Raw genomic sequence first — 16,047 nt, 5'->3', positions numbered from 1 at the left:
CCCTAAACCCTAAACCCTAAACCCTAAACCCTAAACCCTAAACCCTAAACCCTAAACCCTAAACCCTAAACCCTAAACCCTAAACCCTAAACCCTAAACCCTAAACCCTAAACCCTAAACCCTAAACCCTAAACCCTAAACCCTAAACCCTAAACCCTAAACCCTAAACCCAAAAACCCTAAACCCAAAACCCTAAATTCTAACCGTATTTTCAGGGAGGCGAGTGCGGCGACGCGCGCTGGGAGACGACGCGGGGACGGCGACGGCGACGTAAGTGAATCGCTTTGCATTCCTGTTTCTTCTATTTTTAGCCCGCGGTCGCATTTGCGATCCCCGTGTGGTTTACCAGGGACGGCGACGGCGATGCGTGCGTGTGGGTCGCTTTGCATTTTACATCTTCTATTTCTTGCCATCTTCTACCTAATCTATTGTTTCGTCACGCGCTCGAAAAAAATCGCCCCAAACCGATGCTCTCGGTGAAAGAATTCGCCGTCGACGCGACAGTCATCGCGCCCTGCTCCAGAGATTTCGAGATTGCTACTTCGGTCGAGTGCACGAACGTCGGTTCTAAATTAGCGCGATTCGCTTGAATTTTCCGCAAATCTTCCGATGTACCGCCACACAGCGCGATAACGGTGGGGAGCAAGTTTTGCTGCACCTCCCATTCCTCTTCGCCGAGGAATTGCAGTAACACCGCCTTGATGTACGAAGCGTCGTCCTCGGCGCCGCCTTTGCGCTTGAGCATTGCTGTCGGCGTCGACTTGGGAGGCGGTTGCTTATCATCTCCGCGGGCGCGTATACGATCAATCTCGCGGTCTTTGGAATCGATTATTTCCCTCGCCTTGCGCCTCCACACTTCGAATTCTTCGCGTTCGCTCGCCAGCGCCGACTTCGCCGTCCTCGCCGTGTCCTCTGCGGTCTTCAGCGCGGTGTGCGCCGCCTTACATTCAGACGCTAATCGCTGATTTTCAGCCACGATCAAGTCCACTTTACTCGCCGTCGTTTGGAGCAATTCCAAGTCTTCGTGCTTCGCGCTCGTCGCGCCGAGGAGGGAATGAATCTCGTTCTTCTTTTCCGCCGCGTCGACGCGATTGATGAGCGAGTTGTTTTCTTCAGTGAGCCGTTTTACGACTTCGCGAGCCGTCGTGAGCTCGTCATCTAACTTTTTAACGATATCGCCGAGGCGTTCAATCTCAGCGCTCGATTTTGCGGCGTGAGCGATCGTCTCCTCGAGCTCGTTTCGCAAACGCGTTTCGCGTCGCACGCTCGAGTCGTCGCGATACGTGGATTCTCCGCTCAAATCGAGCTGAAACTGTAACGCCTTGACAGCTGACTCACTGTCTACGAGAGCCATTTCTGCGTCCGCGAGGCGATGTTTCGCACGCTTGAGTTCCTCTTCAAATTTTGCGGCTCGGCGAATCGCCTCGGACGCCGCGTGGCCTTCAGCCGCGGCTACGGCTTCTCTCCTCTTCAGTTCGCTCATTTCATCGTTTACCTCGTCGAGACGACTTCGGAGACTTCGAGTGATGCGCTCGCCAGCTTCCACGGCTTGCTGCTGCAACATCGTGCCGGTGCGCATAGCGTCTTCGTTGGCGACTTCGAGCGCGCGAACTTTTTCCTTCGCCTCGTGCAATTCCGTGTTGAGTCGCGTCAACGCCTCGCGAAGCTTTCTTTCGTTCACACCCGACGATTGTTCTTTAGAGTCTACCAGCTTTTTCCAATTTTCAGCGTTTGATTTCGCCTCATTCGCTTCCGCGACTGCACACGTAAGATCTGCTCTCATCGTCTCCGTCATCTGCGCGAGCGGTTTCAGACGCTTGATTTCTTCTTCGAGCGACGCCGTCGCGCGCTTTGACGCTTCGTGCGCTTCGGTTTCGTGCTTCAGCTTTTCATTCGCCGAGGTGAGCATTGAATTCACCATCGCCACATCAACAGTCGCGTCTGAAGGCTTCGACTTTGTCTTGGCCTTTCCTTTCTTCGCCTTGGCGTTGGACGGCGACGTCGGTTCGTCGGCGAGAGCCGCGACTTGAGCGGTGAGTACGCTCACCTTTATGTTCGCCGCTTGAAGCGCTTCGCTCGTTTCTTCGCACGATGCCTTCACTCGCTCGAGCTCGCGCTCGAGCTTTGCCGCTCGCTCGCGTTCCTCGTTCGCCGCGGCGTCGGCGTCCTTCAACCGCTCGAACGCCTTTGAAACCTTCGACCGAGCCACGAGCTCGCTCTCGCGCGCCGCGCGTTCGGCCTCGTGCAGCTTCGTTCTCAAGTCTTCCAGTGCTCCTCCCGCGCCATCGAGCTCGAGTTCGCCCCCCGCACCTTTGGAAGACGTCGCCGACGCGTCGTCGTCGCCGGCGTCGCGGGCGTCGGCGCGCATGCGTCGCTCGAAGCGAGGCGAACACTGGCGACACACGCCGTCGCATGGCGTCGTCCAAAGCGCTGCGCGCGTGCTTGAACGCGCGAGACTTGCGCGCGCTCGCGCGCAAGGTCCAACCTTCGTTCGCGTTCGACTATTTAGATGGCGGTGCGGACGATGAGAAGGCGCTGCGTCGCGCGAGCGCGGCGTTCGATGAATTAGAGTTTCACCCGTCGACGTGTCGCGGCGTCGACGACGTGTCGCTCGAGACGTCGTTTTTAGGACACACGAACACGGAGTGCATTTTCCCATCGCCGACCGCCGGTCACGCGTTATGGGCACCGCGGCGCGGCGAGTTGGCGACCGCCGAGGCGTGCTCGACGAGCAACAGAGTATTTGCGTTGAGCACTCTCGGCACCCGCTCTCCGCGAGACATCGCGGAGGGCGTCGCGACGTTGAAAGCCGATCGGAAAATGTTCCAGGTGTACGTGTGGAAAGATCGAGAGCTGATGCGAGACGTCTTGGCGAGCGCCAAGGAGGCTGGATTCTCGTCAGTCGCGTTGACGACGGACTTGACGTGGTTCGGAAATCGGGAGCGAGACGTGCGAAACTCATTCAGTGTACCGCCCAAACACTCTTTACGGACAACTCTCGCAGCTCTCGCGGCGCCGAGGTGGACGCTTGAATATCTCATATCACAGCGCATCGAGTACGCGCTCATTCGCGATTTGAAGCGCGACGGTTTGCTCAGAGACGCGCTGCCAATCGCAGAATTTGCGACAAAACAGTTCGACGCTGCGTTTGATTGGAAAGACGCCGAGTGGTTTCGCGCGCAGTGGGATGGTCCGATGGCGATGAAAGGGATTCTGCGTCCCGACGACGCGGTGCGCGCTCGAGATATTGGGTACGACGCGGTGTGGGTGACGTCGCACGGCGCTCGACAGTTGGAGAGCGCCGTCGCGCCCATTGACGTCTTGTCGTCCATCCGCGAAGCCGTCGGCGAGGAAGCGGAGGTGATTTACGACGGTGGCATCATGCGTGGCGTCGATGTCGTCAAGGCTCTCGCTCTCGGAGCGAATGCCGTGGGGGTGGGTAAGGCGTACTTGTACGGTCTCGCCGCGGGCGAAGGCGCGGGCGTAAACAAAGCGTTTGAAATACTCACGAGCGAGACGAAACGCGCGATGGGTTTGCTCGGCGTGAAGGACGTACACGAATTGCGCGCTCGCGGTCCCGATTTAGTGCGTAGGCGAATAGGAACATAGCGGTGAAACTGATGAGATGATTTGTGCTCATGTGTCCCGATGTTGTTGTTACAACCGAATCACGATTACGTGATTCGGCGCTACGTCGCTAGTACTACTTGACGTGCTCGTTCAAACGCTTGTGCAGCGTAACAGCTTCTCGAATGTATTCGTCCATCCTCGTTCCTTTGTGCGTTCCACCCGCGCACGGCGGAACGCATTCCTGCCCTATCCCGTGTCGTGCGAGCTGCTTTGCGAGTTTCTTACTTTGGTTGGGTCCTACGCCAAACATGAAAATTTTCGACTTTGTCGTCGTCGACAGTAACGGCATTAGCATCGCCCACATGACGCGGAAGACCACCGGCGTGTTCACGAGATACATCAGGTGCAACGAATCGGTGTAGCGATGCGTCAAAAGCTTGACAAACTCGGTCAGAAACGATTTCACGTCACCCGTGAACAGCGACATCGTGACCCCTTCCAAGTCAATCACGCAGATGTGCTTGTAGACCGTGTGCGCGCGCTGGGAGGTCGATTTCATGAACTCCAACGTCTCCATCACTTGAATCCTGTGCCGCATTATTTCGTCGACGGTCATGCGCGCCTTCAAAGCGTCTGGCTTCACGGCGCTCGGATGCTCACACAACACGGGGTGTCCGTACGAGTCTTGACCGTGCACGAACGCGGGCCAATTCGTGTACATGCAGTCTGAATATGGCAATATGCCACCAGTGAGCAATTCGTCAACCTTGTTGTCCTTGCGCCACTGCAACACGACGCGCACGCGTTCCGCCGACATGAACGCGTACTTTTTTGCTTTATCAGCATTCCATTTGCCGGGCGGATGGTTCTGAAGCTCGGTGCGTATCGCGCGATCGAAGAGCTCGTACGGCAACGCCTTGAACGACGTAAATTCGTCGCGAGGAACCGCGGCTTTGATGTGCTCGTGTACGTCGACTTCCTTGCCGATGAGCGGGCGCGATTCGGTGAGCAAGCCGTGCCTGTCCTTTGCGTCGGTGAACGACTTGTCTCGGCTAAAATACGCACTCGGCTCCGTTGTCATGCCCGCAAACTTTCGACCTAAATACCCCAAATCTTTCGTCGGCGTGGACGGCGCGTCGGCGTCCGCATCTGAGTCCAGGTCGTCGCCGACGGCGTCTTGGAACTCATCGGCGACGTAGAGCTCTTTGTCGACGATGTACTGCAAAACGTCGGGATGAAGCGCTCGAGTGGGAGCGCAATCTTGCAACAATTGCTCCGCAGTCTCGCACTCTTGCCTCTGCTCTAACGCGCGTCGAATCATGGTCGAGGACACCGGCGCGCCCGCCGGCGCGGTGACGTGCGCCTCCAACCAGGAGACGCTGCGAATGTCTCGCGTGACGTGTCCACTCGCGCCAAAATTTCGCTCACGACGCGATTCATATCCGTGTCGTGGTGCGACAATGAACGCGTAGTCGCGCAACAAGTCTTCACCTCTGAACCACTTCCCGCTGATTAAATCGTCAAACGCGTCCTCGCCGACGCAAATAATGAAAGTCGTATCCGGTTGCTCGCGCCGAAGCACGTCCATCAATGCCGCCGTGGATCCAGGTTTGGTGTTCGCCAAGCCTCCTCTGTGCTCGAGCGAAGCTCTGTATTCTGCCCGAGACACGACCAAGCGCGCCGCCTTCGTCCCCGCCGCGCTCGTCTCGCCCGCGTCGTCGTCGCTCGCGGAGACGCCTCTCGATCCCGCGGGCGCCAGCGTCGCGTGTTTACCGACGTCAGCGTCGCTGTCCATCACCGCTCCCTCGAACGCCAGCGCGCACATCTCCACTCGCGCCTCGTACGACGTCGTCGCGAGTCTCTTCTCCGCGTACGCGTGCGCGTACACCGGCGTCACGCGCACCTCGTCCACGCCTTCGCACGCCCGTAACGCCCGCACCACGCTCCCGTGGCCGCCGACGTCCGTCGGTGGATCCGCGCTGAGCCCGTACACGATCACCGTTCCCCCCGATCCCGTCGACGTCGACGTCGACGATTTGCGCGACGTCCCGTTCGCGTCGACATCGCCGAAGATATCTCTCGACGACGCGCGCGCGCGGCGGCCGAAGCACCGCGGCGCGCCGGCGCGCCACGGCATGCGACGACGACGACGACGTCTGCGACGACGACGCGCGCGACGCGGCGCTCGAACGCGGCGGTGTGACGCGGACGCGCGCAACACCGCGACGACATCCATCCATCACTCCATCGCGCTTCCGGCGTCCAGAGCGTACAAAAAATCCGTGTCCGTGTCGTCGCGGTCTCGCCGATCGAGCCCGCGTCGCGCGTGACGTCGAACCGCCGCCCTCGACGCCGGCATCGCGCGTCGCGCATGAGCGGGTCGTGGGAGCACATCGCCATGACGGATGCCGACGACGACGACGCGCGCGACGTCTTGATCGGCGTGCTCGCGATTCAGGGCTCGTTCCGCGAGCACGCCGCGCTCGTGCGCAAGGCGCACCCGCGCGCGCGCGCGGTGGAGGTGCGCAAGGGGTGTCACCTGCGCGACGTGCGAGGTTTAATCATTCCGGGGGGGGAGTCGACGACGATGGCGAACATCGCGCGAAGGTTCGGGCTGTTCGAACCGTTGCGAGCGTTCCAGGCGAGCGGGAGGTGCGTGTGGGGGACGTGCGCGGGGTTGATTTTCTTAGCCGAACGCCTCGAGCGAGGGGGCAAGGAAGGCGGACAAGAGCTTCTCGGCGGCTTGGACGTCGGGGTGAATAGAAACTTTTTCGGGTCACAGATCGATTCGTTTGAATGCATGATTCCGTGGACGGCGACGACGTCGAACGGCGACGACGACGCGCCGTTCCGGGCGGTGTTCATTCGCGCGCCCGCCATCACGTCGTGCGGGCCCGACGTCGAGGTGCTCGCGAAGTACGCGCTCCCGGAGGCGAAGAAACAAAAACTCGTCGGGACCGCGGACGAGGGCTTGAACGAAGTCGTCGTCGCGGTGAGACAAGGAAAGTTACTCGCGACGTCGTTCCATCCCGAAATCACCGCCGACGCGCGTTGGCACAAACTCTTCGTCGACATGTGCGCCGAAGAGACGCCGTACGCGTTGCCCGCGGACGAAGACGAAGCCGTCGTGCCGACGATCCGACTCCCAGATTTACCCGTCTTCGACGACTCCGTCATCGCCCCGATCGACGGGAAGTGATCATTTATGAATTCTTTACACATGTAACTATGCGTACGCACCGCTCAAGACGCGCCCCAACCCTAGGCGCGAACACCCGCAGGGCAGTGAACACCGTGATTCGGCGCAGTGAACACCCAGATTCGGCAGACCGCGTCGACGGCTCTCGATGTCACGCGCGAACGCGAACGCGATCGCGAACGCGAAAGCGCGCGATGTTGACGCCGGCACGTCCCGCGCACGCGCGCTCGAGGCGACGCTCGAAAGTGCGCGCGACGCCGTCGCGACGACGTCCGATGGTGTTACCGCGTTCGCGGAGGCGTCGATCGTGAACTCGCGCGATGTGAGCGACGTGCGGGCGAGAGAAACGAAAGAACACGAGCGTGAGAGCGCGCGCGAGGCGTCCGCGGCGATTGTTCGCCGTCCGACGCCGACTGGTAAGGTGGACGTGTCCAGGCAAGAGATGCTCGAAGCGTTGGCTCGAGAGTTGGACGAGACCGAGTCGCTGCTCGGGACGACGAAACGAACCACAGAGGGCGAACGAGCGATGAGCGTGGCTTCTTTGTTCGCTGGTGGCGAGCGATACGTCGCCGCGACGTCGTTCGCGACCACGTCGCGGCGCGAGGAGGCGCGAGGAGGCGCCGAAGCCGCGCCAAGCGAAACGCTGGGGCGCGAGTCTCGGCGATGGGTTCAGCCACTGAAACGCGCGAGATGGAGCGCAATAACGATGGTCATGTGTGCGTGTGCGTGCGTGGCCGCACTGATGTTTGCTGGTGAGACGCCACAGGCGCGCGCGAGACGACACATACATCTGAGCTCGCTCTCAGACATGCTGTGCGAAGTGGCGTTCACCCCCGCGATCGCGGAAGCATCGAATGACACCCCTATCAATCGCGTCATCGCCGCCACGGATCAAATTTATATATTGACGACGCAGAATTGCGCGTCCGTAAACACCACGATTCGCGTGCCGAAAGAATTTGAAGGCAAGGCGACATGCGTGAGCGGCAAGGTGCTGGACAGGTGCACGGCTGCGTCGACGGGCGTTTGGTACAAATCTCATTACACCCGCGTGTCCATGTCGCACGGGATGATCGCGAAGCACGCGAAGGAAAACGGATTTGAGCATATTACCGTCATGGAGGAGGATGCTGTAGTCAACGCCGACGTCGAGGTACATTCCGAGACCGAAGCTGACCTCTTGACGCTCATCGGCGGCGAATTCGAAGGCGAGTCGGCGAGTTTGGGGCGCGTGAAGCTCGGCTCGGGTGGCGGAGGACCGCCGGCGTGGAAATTGATTCGTCCGTCGGTGCGGCCGCACTTATTTGAAAAGTTTGAGATTAAAAAGTCATCGACTGGTGGGATGGTGGAAGTCACCACAGCCACTCGCGACGATTTGGTGTGCCCGACGCAGTGTCACTGCGTCAACACGCGCGCCGAGGGGCAACTGTGTCGCCTAAACGCCGGTGGGTGCGATTTGAGGTCGAGCGACATGTATTTGCTGCATAACACAGCGTACGATGAGTTGATCTCCGTGTTGTTCACTGGAACGGACGACACCATCATCGACCACTACGTCTTACAAAACGTAGACTCGGCGTGGCTCGTGCACCCATCCATCACGACGCAAGCAAAGTTGGACATCGACCGCGCGTTGCAGCACCGAGTGCAGGAATTATTCGAAGAGAAGTGCGTGCGATAACGATAGATCGCCTACACGGTACAGTAGCATTGTAAACAATAGTGAATGATTGCGAGCGAAGCGCGAAACAGCACCAACGACACTTGAAGGCGCGCGCGCGTGCGCGACAAAAATGGCGCAAAACGCCGCCGCGGCGACGAGCGTTCGAGTCGTCACATACAACATCCTCGCGCAAGTATACGCCAAGAGCGCGTGGTTTCCGTGGACGCCGCGCGCGCTGATGAAGTCGAAAGCGCGCCGCGCGAATGTACAGAAAAAACTACTCGCGCTCGACGCCGACTTAATGGCGCTTCAAGAGCTCGATGGGTACGAGCCGAGCGAAGAGAACGACGCGCGATGGAAGTCTTGGTTGCGCGAACACGGGTACGAGTCGCGGTACGTGCAGCGGACGAAGAAGAGTAACGCGAAAAAGGATGGAAGCTGCGTGGCGTGGCGCGCGTCGACGTTCGCTTTGGAAGATTCGCGGAATTTGGAATACAACGATATCGGCTACGATTTGTACGGCCGAGACGATGCGAACGACGAAACGAACGAAAACGAGGCGCGTCGACGGTACTTGCGAGACTGCGTGGGGAATTTAACGCTGCTTCGGCGAATCAAAGACGGCGCGCTCGTCGTCTTCGCGTCGACTCACCTGTACTGGGATCCGGAATGTGCCGACGTAAAGCTCGCGCAGGCGAAAATGTTGATCGCCGAGTGCGTCAAGTTTCGCGACGAGGCGCTAATTCGAGCCGAAGGGCGTCCCGTGCACGTCATCATCGGCGGCGATTTCAACTCGGATCCGCAAAGCGACGTGTACGGCGCGATGAACGCGGCTTTCACGTCTGTCTCGAATGGACGAGAACCACAGTTCACGAACGTCACGCCGAGTTTCACTGCGTGCATTGATTATGTGTTTCTGTCATCCGGTGTTCGTGTCGTCGCCGTGGATGAACAGCCCGCGCGAGACACTCTCGGCGAAGGCTTGCCGAACACCGGACACCCGAGCGACCATCTTCCAGTCGCTGCGAAGATTGAATTCGATTAACGGACGCGCGACGCGATATCACATAACACATAGGCGGCGCCGCGGCGGGCGCGTTAGCGAGGTAGCACGTAGTCAGGTAGTTTTAGTTTTCCGAACGCGCGAACGCGAAGCGACACCGCAGAGCTCGCCTCTCGAACGCGCCGTCACCAACGCCGTTACCGACGCCCGACTCACACGCCGCCCGCGCGCGCGAACGGAAGCCGTGAGCGCACGGATGCCTTCCACCGGCGCCGTCTCCGGCGCTCTCGACCGGCTCGTGATCGCGAGCGACGATAACGTGTCGACTCGAAATCAAAATCTTCCTCCGACGCGTCTCCCCGAGCCGTCCTCGCCGCCTCACGCGGCGGTGAGCAAGCTGAACCCGAACGGCGGGAACGGTGCGCACTCACCCGCGCACTTCGAACACTCGCCCGAGGTCGGGAGCCCGACCAAGTATTTCACGAAGATGCTCGAAAACAACTGCAGCGCTGGCAAGGCGAGACGGGGAACGAATGGCAAGTACGTCACCGAGTTCGATGAACGCGTCAGTCGATGCGGCGGTAATCGCGAACCGTTTCTGATCGGCGTCGCCGGTGGGACGGCGAGTGGGAAGACGACGGTGTGTGATCTCATCATGCAAAACTTGCAAGAGCAACGCGTGGTGTTGATAGCGCAGGATTCGTTTTATCGCCCGCTCACGGCGTACGAGCACGAAAATGTGGGGGCGTATAATTTCGATCACCCAGATGCGATCGACACGAAGTACTTGGTGGAAGTGCTGCAAAAGTTGATGCTTCGACAGTCGGTGGACATTCCGGTGTACGACTTCGTGACGCACTCGCGAAGCGACGAAAAGATTCACATCGAGAGCGGCGATGTGATCATCATCGAGGGCATTCTAGTGTTGGCGATGGAAGAGATTCGAGCGATGTGCCACATGAAAGTGTTCGTGGACACGGACGATGATTTGAGATTGGCGAGGCGGTTGAAGCGAGACACCGTGGATAGAGGACGAAGCGTCGATGGCGTCATCACACAATACACGACGTTCGTGAAGCCGATGTTCGACACCTTTGTGTCGCCGAGCAAGAAATATGCCGATGTCATCATTCCGTGGGCGCAAGGAGAGAACACGGTGGCCATCGATCTCATCGTCCAGCACATTCGAACAAAGCTCGGCCAAAATGATTTGCGGCGCATTTATCGCAACTTGGTGGTTTTGCCGCCGCAGTTCCAAATCAGAGGCATGCACACCATCATACGCGATCGCCGGGTAAATAGAAGCGATTTCGTCTTTTACAGCGACCGCATCATTCGTCTCGTCGTCGAACATGGGTTGGGACACTTGCCGTTTAGCGAGCAAGTCGTCCTCACGCCGACGGGCGACCAGTACAAGGGCGTCACGTTTTGCAGCAAGCTTTGCGGGGTTTCCATCATTCGATCGGGAGAGGCTATGGAGAATGCTTTGCGCGCGTGTTGCAAAGGGATCAAAATTGGGAAATTGCTCATCGAGCGTCGCGACAAGGATGGGATGATAGCGCGCCAAGCGAGCGCCTCGGGTGACTTGTCTTCTCCGGTGATGTACAACTCGCGAATCCATTACGAAAAACTTCCGCACGACATCGCCGATCGCTATGTGCTGTTGCTGGACCCTATTTTAGCCACGGGCGTGAGCGCACAATCGGCGATCGATTTGCTCCTCGAGCGCGGCGTGCAAGAGGAGAAAATTCTCTTCCTCACCGTCATCGCGTCCACTCAAGGCGTGCACCACCTGTGCACGAGATACCCGCGCATGAAGGTCATCACGTCAGAGGTCGATGCAGGATTGAGCGATGATAACAAGGTTCTTCCTGGCGTCGGTGAGTTCGGCGACAGGTACTTTGGCACCGAAATGCCGAGCATCGTGCAGCTCCAACCGCCCTCCGACTCTCGCATGTTTGATTAACAGCGGCGACGTCTTTGTGTTGTAAACGAACGAATGAAATTGAGTTCAAATATGAATGGATCTCTTGCTACAAGACTGACTGCGCGTCGCTAATGTTGTCCTTTCTTTTGCTTTTTCGAATCGAGCGCGGGCGGCTTGACGAAGCCAAAATCGCTCCCCGCCGTTCGCTTCTTTTTCGATTTCTTCGCCGCGAACGCCGCCGCAGCCATCTCATCATCCGCCACATCTGCATCGTTACTCGCGCGCGCCTGTTTCAACGCCTTCAACTGTCTTCGTTGCTCCTTCAACTTCTCGTGCGCGAGTTCCACCTCTGGATTTGCGCCGCCAAACGAAATGCGCCCTAAACCGTTGAACGGCACCTCCGCCGCGGCGTCCTCCTTCTTGCGAATTTTCGGCAAATTAATCAACGCTCTATTCTTGGCGAATATCGCCGGTTCCGGTCGATCGTCCACCGCGTTTTTATTCGCCGGTATCAGCGCCGCGCTCGCGCTCGCGTCGTCCTCGCGTCGTTCCTTCTCCTTCGCTCTTTGCATAAACTACGCCCCGACGTCGCCCGCGCCGTCAGTCAACGCGTCGGCGCGAGTCTTCGACGCGTTCGCCGTTCCCCGAGTCCCGTCTCGTCGCGTCGCGCGCACCTTTAACCCGAGAATCTTCTTCGAAAAGCCGCCGCCGCTCGCGTCCGCGCCGCCCGTCGTCGTCGTCGCGCGCGCGTGCGCGTCGACGCGTTCGGACATCACCGTCGACGCGCGCGATGGACGCGGTCTCGATTCCACGGCTCCTCGCGATCGTCGCGTCGCGCGCCGTCGTCTGGCGACGTCGTCCGCGCCGACTCTGCGACGCGCGCCGAGCCGACGCGACTCTGCGACGCGTGTCGCGTCATGTCGACCGCGCGCGCGACGACGATGTTATCGGCGTCGCGACACCGCGCGCGCGCGCCCGCGCGCGGCGTCGCGCGCGGCGTCGCGCGAGCGACGACCCGCGTCGTCGTCATGCGCCCGTTGTCAACGCGCGCGCCCATTCGGAAAGAGAACGCGCGCGCGAGAGCGTCGTCGTCGACGGGGACGAGCAGTTCGTACGCGTCGTGGGACGAAGGCGACTTCGACGTGTTCGAGCGCGCACCGCGCGGACGATTCGGCGAAGGACGCGAGCGAGGTGACTTTGACTTTTCGGGACGCGCGCGAGGGAGACGCGGCGGCGACGAGTTCGACGAACGCGACGAATACGAGCCGTCGAGGACGAGAGACGCGCGCGATCGTGGGTCAGGTTTTGAGATGAGCGCAAACATACTGAAACTCGCGTATGTGGCGCTGACGAACGTGAGCGAGGCGTTCACGCGCGCGCTGGATGTGTTACTGCCGCGCTCGGTGCCGATGTACGTCATACGTTTCATCGTGGCGTGCGGATGGGGTGCCTTCGCGCTGTTGTCGGCGAGTCGATTGATTTACGGCGTTGTCGTCATCGGTGCTGTGCTGTGCTTGGCCGTGGCTCTAGGGAACGACGACGGAGCCGACGCGAAGGGTCGAGCGGCTGGAATGTACGAGTACGCCACGGATTCGACGCCGCGAGGGCGTCGGCGGCGAGAAGATTTCGACGAGCGACGGCGCGCGGCGGCGCGCGAGCGGAAACGACGATCGGCGGATTTTGAGTACGAAGACATCTATGGCGACGGCGCGTTCGACGCATTCGACGCCAAGGCGTTCGAGCGCGGTGCGGAAGTTTTTAGTGAGGCGTTTGGAGATCGTTTAAAGGCGAAGGAGGCGTTTCGCGCGGCGCAAGATGTCACCGTCGAAGTTCGCCAGTGGGGCGACGAAGCGTTGGATGAGTTCAAAAAAGCATTCAATCTCAACGCTGGTGACTTTGATTTCGAAGACGACGTCGCCGAGGTCGACTTCTCGCAAACGCGCGCGTCGAACCGCCCGCCGTCTGCGGAGGACGAGGGCGGGGGTCTCGTGCGAATCATCGATGTTGATGCCTTGACGAAGGACGTGGATTCGACGACGACGACAGCGACGACGGCAAAAGTCCAGGAGAAACCTTACTCAGCGGACGTATCGTTTGACGAGTGGCTGGGGACGACAAGTGCGTCGTCGTCGAACGCTTCGGCGCGCGCCGATGACTTTTTCGAGGTTGAAGATGAGCAAAGTTGGCCGAGCGACGGCGCCGAAGACGCTTTCAGCGAAGCGTTTCGAGATGGATTCGAAGGTGAATTCGGCACATCGAGCCGAACGCGCACCGGTGCTTCGAGAAATTGGTTCAGTGAGTTTTTGAGCGGCAATTTTCGCGGCGCGTTTCAAGAAGACTTGATCCCCGCGACGTTTGACGAGGACGCGGAACGCGGAGGACCGAGGTGATCGTCGGGCGAGAGTGAGATGAGGTCGATAGCGATGTATTATACAGTACTAAGAATTGAAGAAACGAACGCACGCGATGCTTGTCGCCGCTCTCCCGTTTCGCACGCATTTAACCGAGTACGGTGCTCAACGCGGCGGGGCCGTGGCGAACCTTTGAACGCGCGTCCGAGCCGTATCCTGAAGACGGGTTCAAAATCGCGGCGTACACTCGCGTGTACGCTTCGATCAACTTGTCGTTGTATCGCGAAACGACGTCGCCTCGCATCGAAGGAGCTTGAATCTCGTTAAACTCCGGAGCGTTCGTTCCCGCCGAATCGACGAGCGTCGAGAGCGCCGAGGCGAGCTTGTCAATCTGCAACGCGGGATCTTTCGCCATGACGGAGTCACCCGCGCCGTGTTGCTCTTGATACAAAACCACCAATTCGAGCGCGTCGTTCAGACCGCACGACGCGAGCAACGTTCCAGCTTCGCCGTCGGCGACGTCGCTCACCCTCTTCGCGATGGCGCGAGAGAGTTCGTCCACTTTCGCCGCAGCCACGGCGTGCGAACGCAGAGGCTCACGTATGGCGTGCAAGCAGTTGAGCGCGAACGCGTGTCCCGACCACTTCGGTCCGCTCGAGCCTATGACGCTTCGCGCTTGTTCCGTCGCGCGAGACGCCGCGGCTTCGACGGCGCCGACGATTGGATCGATGACTCCGTTCACGCCCAACGCCAAAAGTTCGCGCGCTTCGGCGTCCGAGCCGCTCGCCGTGCTCGACGAAGTTGCGACGGATTCGAGAAGCTCGATCGCGCTCGCCACGCCCTCGCGCAATACCGCAGGAGGCGAGAACGCGTCTTCGCCCGCGAGCGCGTTCGGCGCGAGCGAAAGTTTCCTATATTTAGCGCCGTGTTGCGCCACCGCGTCCGCGAACGACGTCTTCGCGCTCTCGCACAAATCGCTCACGGTTTTTGTGATCGTTGCGTCGCGTTCGAGCAATTCTCCGAGTAGATTGCGATAAAACGGCAACAAGTTTGCCAACTTGTACGCCGTCATCACGCCGCCCTCCAGCGCGCTCGCGCTCGCGAGAATCTGCTCAACTCGAACCTTTAGAGGTCTACAGATGGCGTCGAAAACTTTCGACAGCATCTCCTTCGACGGATCGAACGCGTCTTGGTCGCCTTCAATCGCTTCGTCCGTGAAAATCACACCGCAAAATTCCTTTTCTCCTGCGACGGCTTGATGCACCCAGCTCAACATGTCGCCCGCGTACCGCAACGGGTCGTGCGCGTGCACTTCTATCGGTTTCGTCCCCGCGCCACCGCGCGTGAGAGCGGTGATGAATCGACGAAACAGCGCGTTGTGACGCGTACGCGTCACCTCTTCCACGCAAGCCTTGAATAACGTCGGACGTAAGCGCAACGCGCTCATCGCTTTGCGCAGGGCGCGCTCGTCGCCCTCGGTGACGAAATCGTCTTCTTCGGCGAGTAAGCGACACTTCGCGACGACCCAGCGACGCATTTTTTCGTGCGCCGTTTCCATGTACGACGTCATGACGTCCATCAGTTCTAAACCGGCGCGCTGTTGATCGGTGTTGGCCAACTTTGCGCAGTTGCCTTGAATCACCTTGACGCGCTCGAGCGCTTGAAAAAACACCGACGGAAGCGTCGGCGCCGCCGTCGCCGCGGTGGATGCGCCCTCGGTGTTCTCCCCGCTCGCGTTCTCCACCGTCGTCAGCGCGTCCACGTGCGCCTTGGTCAACTGAAAATCGACGGCGAACGAGTTCACGAGCTCGCGTCTCGATTCGATGACGCTCAACTCCTCCTTCGCCCGCGCGGTTTCTCTCAACAGCGACGACGTCTTTTGTTTCGAAGTCTCCAGCGCCGTTCGCATGCGTTCTCGCGCGCCGTCCAACGCCTCTAACGTCGCCTCCACTTGACTCAGTTTCGTTCGCGCTCGCATGGATTCGTCGAGAAATCTTTCGTTGAGCGCCAACCCGCGCCGTTCCACCGTCGCCCGCAGGTTCACCGACGACGTCGTCGCTCCGTGCGCGCCGAGCGGCAGTATCTCGCTCAGCGCTCGCGCGCACGTCGCCAGGTCCACCGATCGCGCGCGCGTCGTCCCGCCCTCGCCATCGCCCTCGTCGCCGTCGCCGCCCGCGTCGTCTTCGCCGTCGCGCGTCGTCGTCGTCGTCCCCACGACGTCGCTCAGGCGCACGCCGAGCGCGCGCTTGACGCGTCGCGCGAACCCCGCGGGCGCGGACCCCGTCGTCGTCGTCGTCGTCGTCATCCGCGTCGTCGCTCGCGTCGCGCGACCGA

At 60.0% G+C, this 16,047-nt stretch overlaps 10 protein-coding genes across 10 annotated transcripts; 6 read left to right on the top strand and 4 right to left on the bottom strand.

The window, feature by feature from the left end:
• Positions 1-395: 395 nt before the first annotated feature.
• On the bottom strand, positions 396-2,310 carry OSTLU_25702 (predicted protein). Its single transcript, XM_001421898.1, has one exon. It carries the CDS (start codon positions 1,919-1,921, stop codon positions 437-439), a length of 1,485 nt encoding a protein of 494 aa, XP_001421935.1. The 5' UTR covers positions 1,922-2,310; the 3' UTR covers positions 396-436.
• A 102-nt stretch (positions 2,311-2,412) lies between these two features.
• On the top strand, positions 2,413-3,609 carry OSTLU_37603 (predicted protein; the record flags this gene model as incomplete). The annotated part of the gene is made up of 1 exon (XM_001422032.1): positions 2,413-3,609. One exon carries the CDS (start codon positions 2,413-2,415, stop codon positions 3,607-3,609), a length of 1,197 nt encoding a protein of 398 aa, XP_001422069.1.
• A 94-nt stretch (positions 3,610-3,703) lies between these two features.
• OSTLU_28205 (predicted protein) lies at positions 3,704-5,707 on the bottom strand (the record flags this gene model as incomplete). Its single annotated transcript, XM_001421897.1, has 1 exon — positions 3,704-5,707. One exon carries the CDS (start codon positions 5,705-5,707, stop codon positions 3,704-3,706), a length of 2,004 nt encoding a protein of 667 aa, XP_001421934.1.
• Positions 5,708-6,007: 300 nt separating this feature from the next.
• On the top strand, positions 6,008-6,655 carry OSTLU_7092 (predicted protein; the record flags this gene model as incomplete). Its single annotated transcript, XM_001422031.1, has 1 exon — positions 6,008-6,655. A coding segment is annotated over one exon (648 nt), but the record flags the coding sequence as incomplete, so codon positions are not given.
• A 253-nt stretch (positions 6,656-6,908) lies between these two features.
• On the top strand, positions 6,909-8,450 carry OSTLU_28203 (predicted protein; the record flags this gene model as incomplete). The annotated part of the gene is made up of 1 exon (XM_001422030.1): positions 6,909-8,450. Exon 1 carries the CDS (start codon positions 6,918-6,920, stop codon positions 8,448-8,450), a length of 1,533 nt encoding a protein of 510 aa, XP_001422067.1. The 5' UTR covers positions 6,909-6,917.
• Positions 8,451-8,562: 112 nt separating this feature from the next.
• On the top strand, positions 8,563-9,477 carry OSTLU_37824 (predicted protein; the record flags this gene model as incomplete). Its single annotated transcript, XM_001422029.1, has 1 exon — positions 8,563-9,477. The coding sequence occupies one exon, from the start codon at positions 8,563-8,565 to the stop codon at positions 9,475-9,477; it is 915 nt and encodes a 304-aa protein (XP_001422066.1).
• A 538-nt stretch (positions 9,478-10,015) lies between these two features.
• On the top strand, positions 10,016-11,394 carry OSTLU_47740 (predicted protein; the record flags this gene model as incomplete). The annotated part of the gene is made up of 1 exon (XM_001422028.1): positions 10,016-11,394. A coding segment is annotated over exon 1 (1,302 nt), but the record flags the coding sequence as incomplete, so codon positions are not given.
• Positions 11,395-11,490: 96 nt separating this feature from the next.
• Positions 11,491-11,934, bottom strand: OSTLU_93900 (predicted protein; the record flags this gene model as incomplete). Its single annotated transcript, XM_001421896.1, has 1 exon — positions 11,491-11,934. One exon carries the CDS (start codon positions 11,932-11,934, stop codon positions 11,491-11,493), a length of 444 nt encoding a protein of 147 aa, XP_001421933.1.
• An 837-nt stretch (positions 11,935-12,771) lies between these two features.
• On the top strand, positions 12,772-13,752 carry OSTLU_28199 (predicted protein; the record flags this gene model as incomplete). Its single annotated transcript, XM_001422027.1, has 1 exon — positions 12,772-13,752. One exon carries the CDS (start codon positions 12,772-12,774, stop codon positions 13,750-13,752), a length of 981 nt encoding a protein of 326 aa, XP_001422064.1.
• A 109-nt stretch (positions 13,753-13,861) lies between these two features.
• On the bottom strand, positions 13,862-16,018 carry OSTLU_37578 (predicted protein; the record flags this gene model as incomplete). Its single annotated transcript, XM_001421895.1, has 1 exon — positions 13,862-16,018. One exon carries the CDS (start codon positions 16,016-16,018, stop codon positions 13,862-13,864), a length of 2,157 nt encoding a protein of 718 aa, XP_001421932.1.
• Between the last annotated feature and the right edge of the window lie 29 nt (positions 16,019-16,047).

Source organism: Ostreococcus lucimarinus, chromosome 16, assembly GCF_000092065.1.
Source record: "Ostreococcus lucimarinus CCE9901 chromosome 16, complete sequence".
In the NCBI taxonomy this organism is placed as follows: Eukaryota; Viridiplantae; Chlorophyta; class Mamiellophyceae; order Mamiellales; family Bathycoccaceae; genus Ostreococcus; species Ostreococcus sp. 'lucimarinus'.
The sequence above is the reverse complement of the archived record's forward strand: the minus strand, read 5'-3'. Positions and strand labels throughout refer to the sequence as shown.

Coding starts and splice junctions, on each gene's coding strand:
- OSTLU_25702 (XM_001421898.1), bottom strand. CDS start 1,921: ATGGTGAATTCAATGCTCACCTCGGCGAATGAAAAGCTGAAGCACGAA.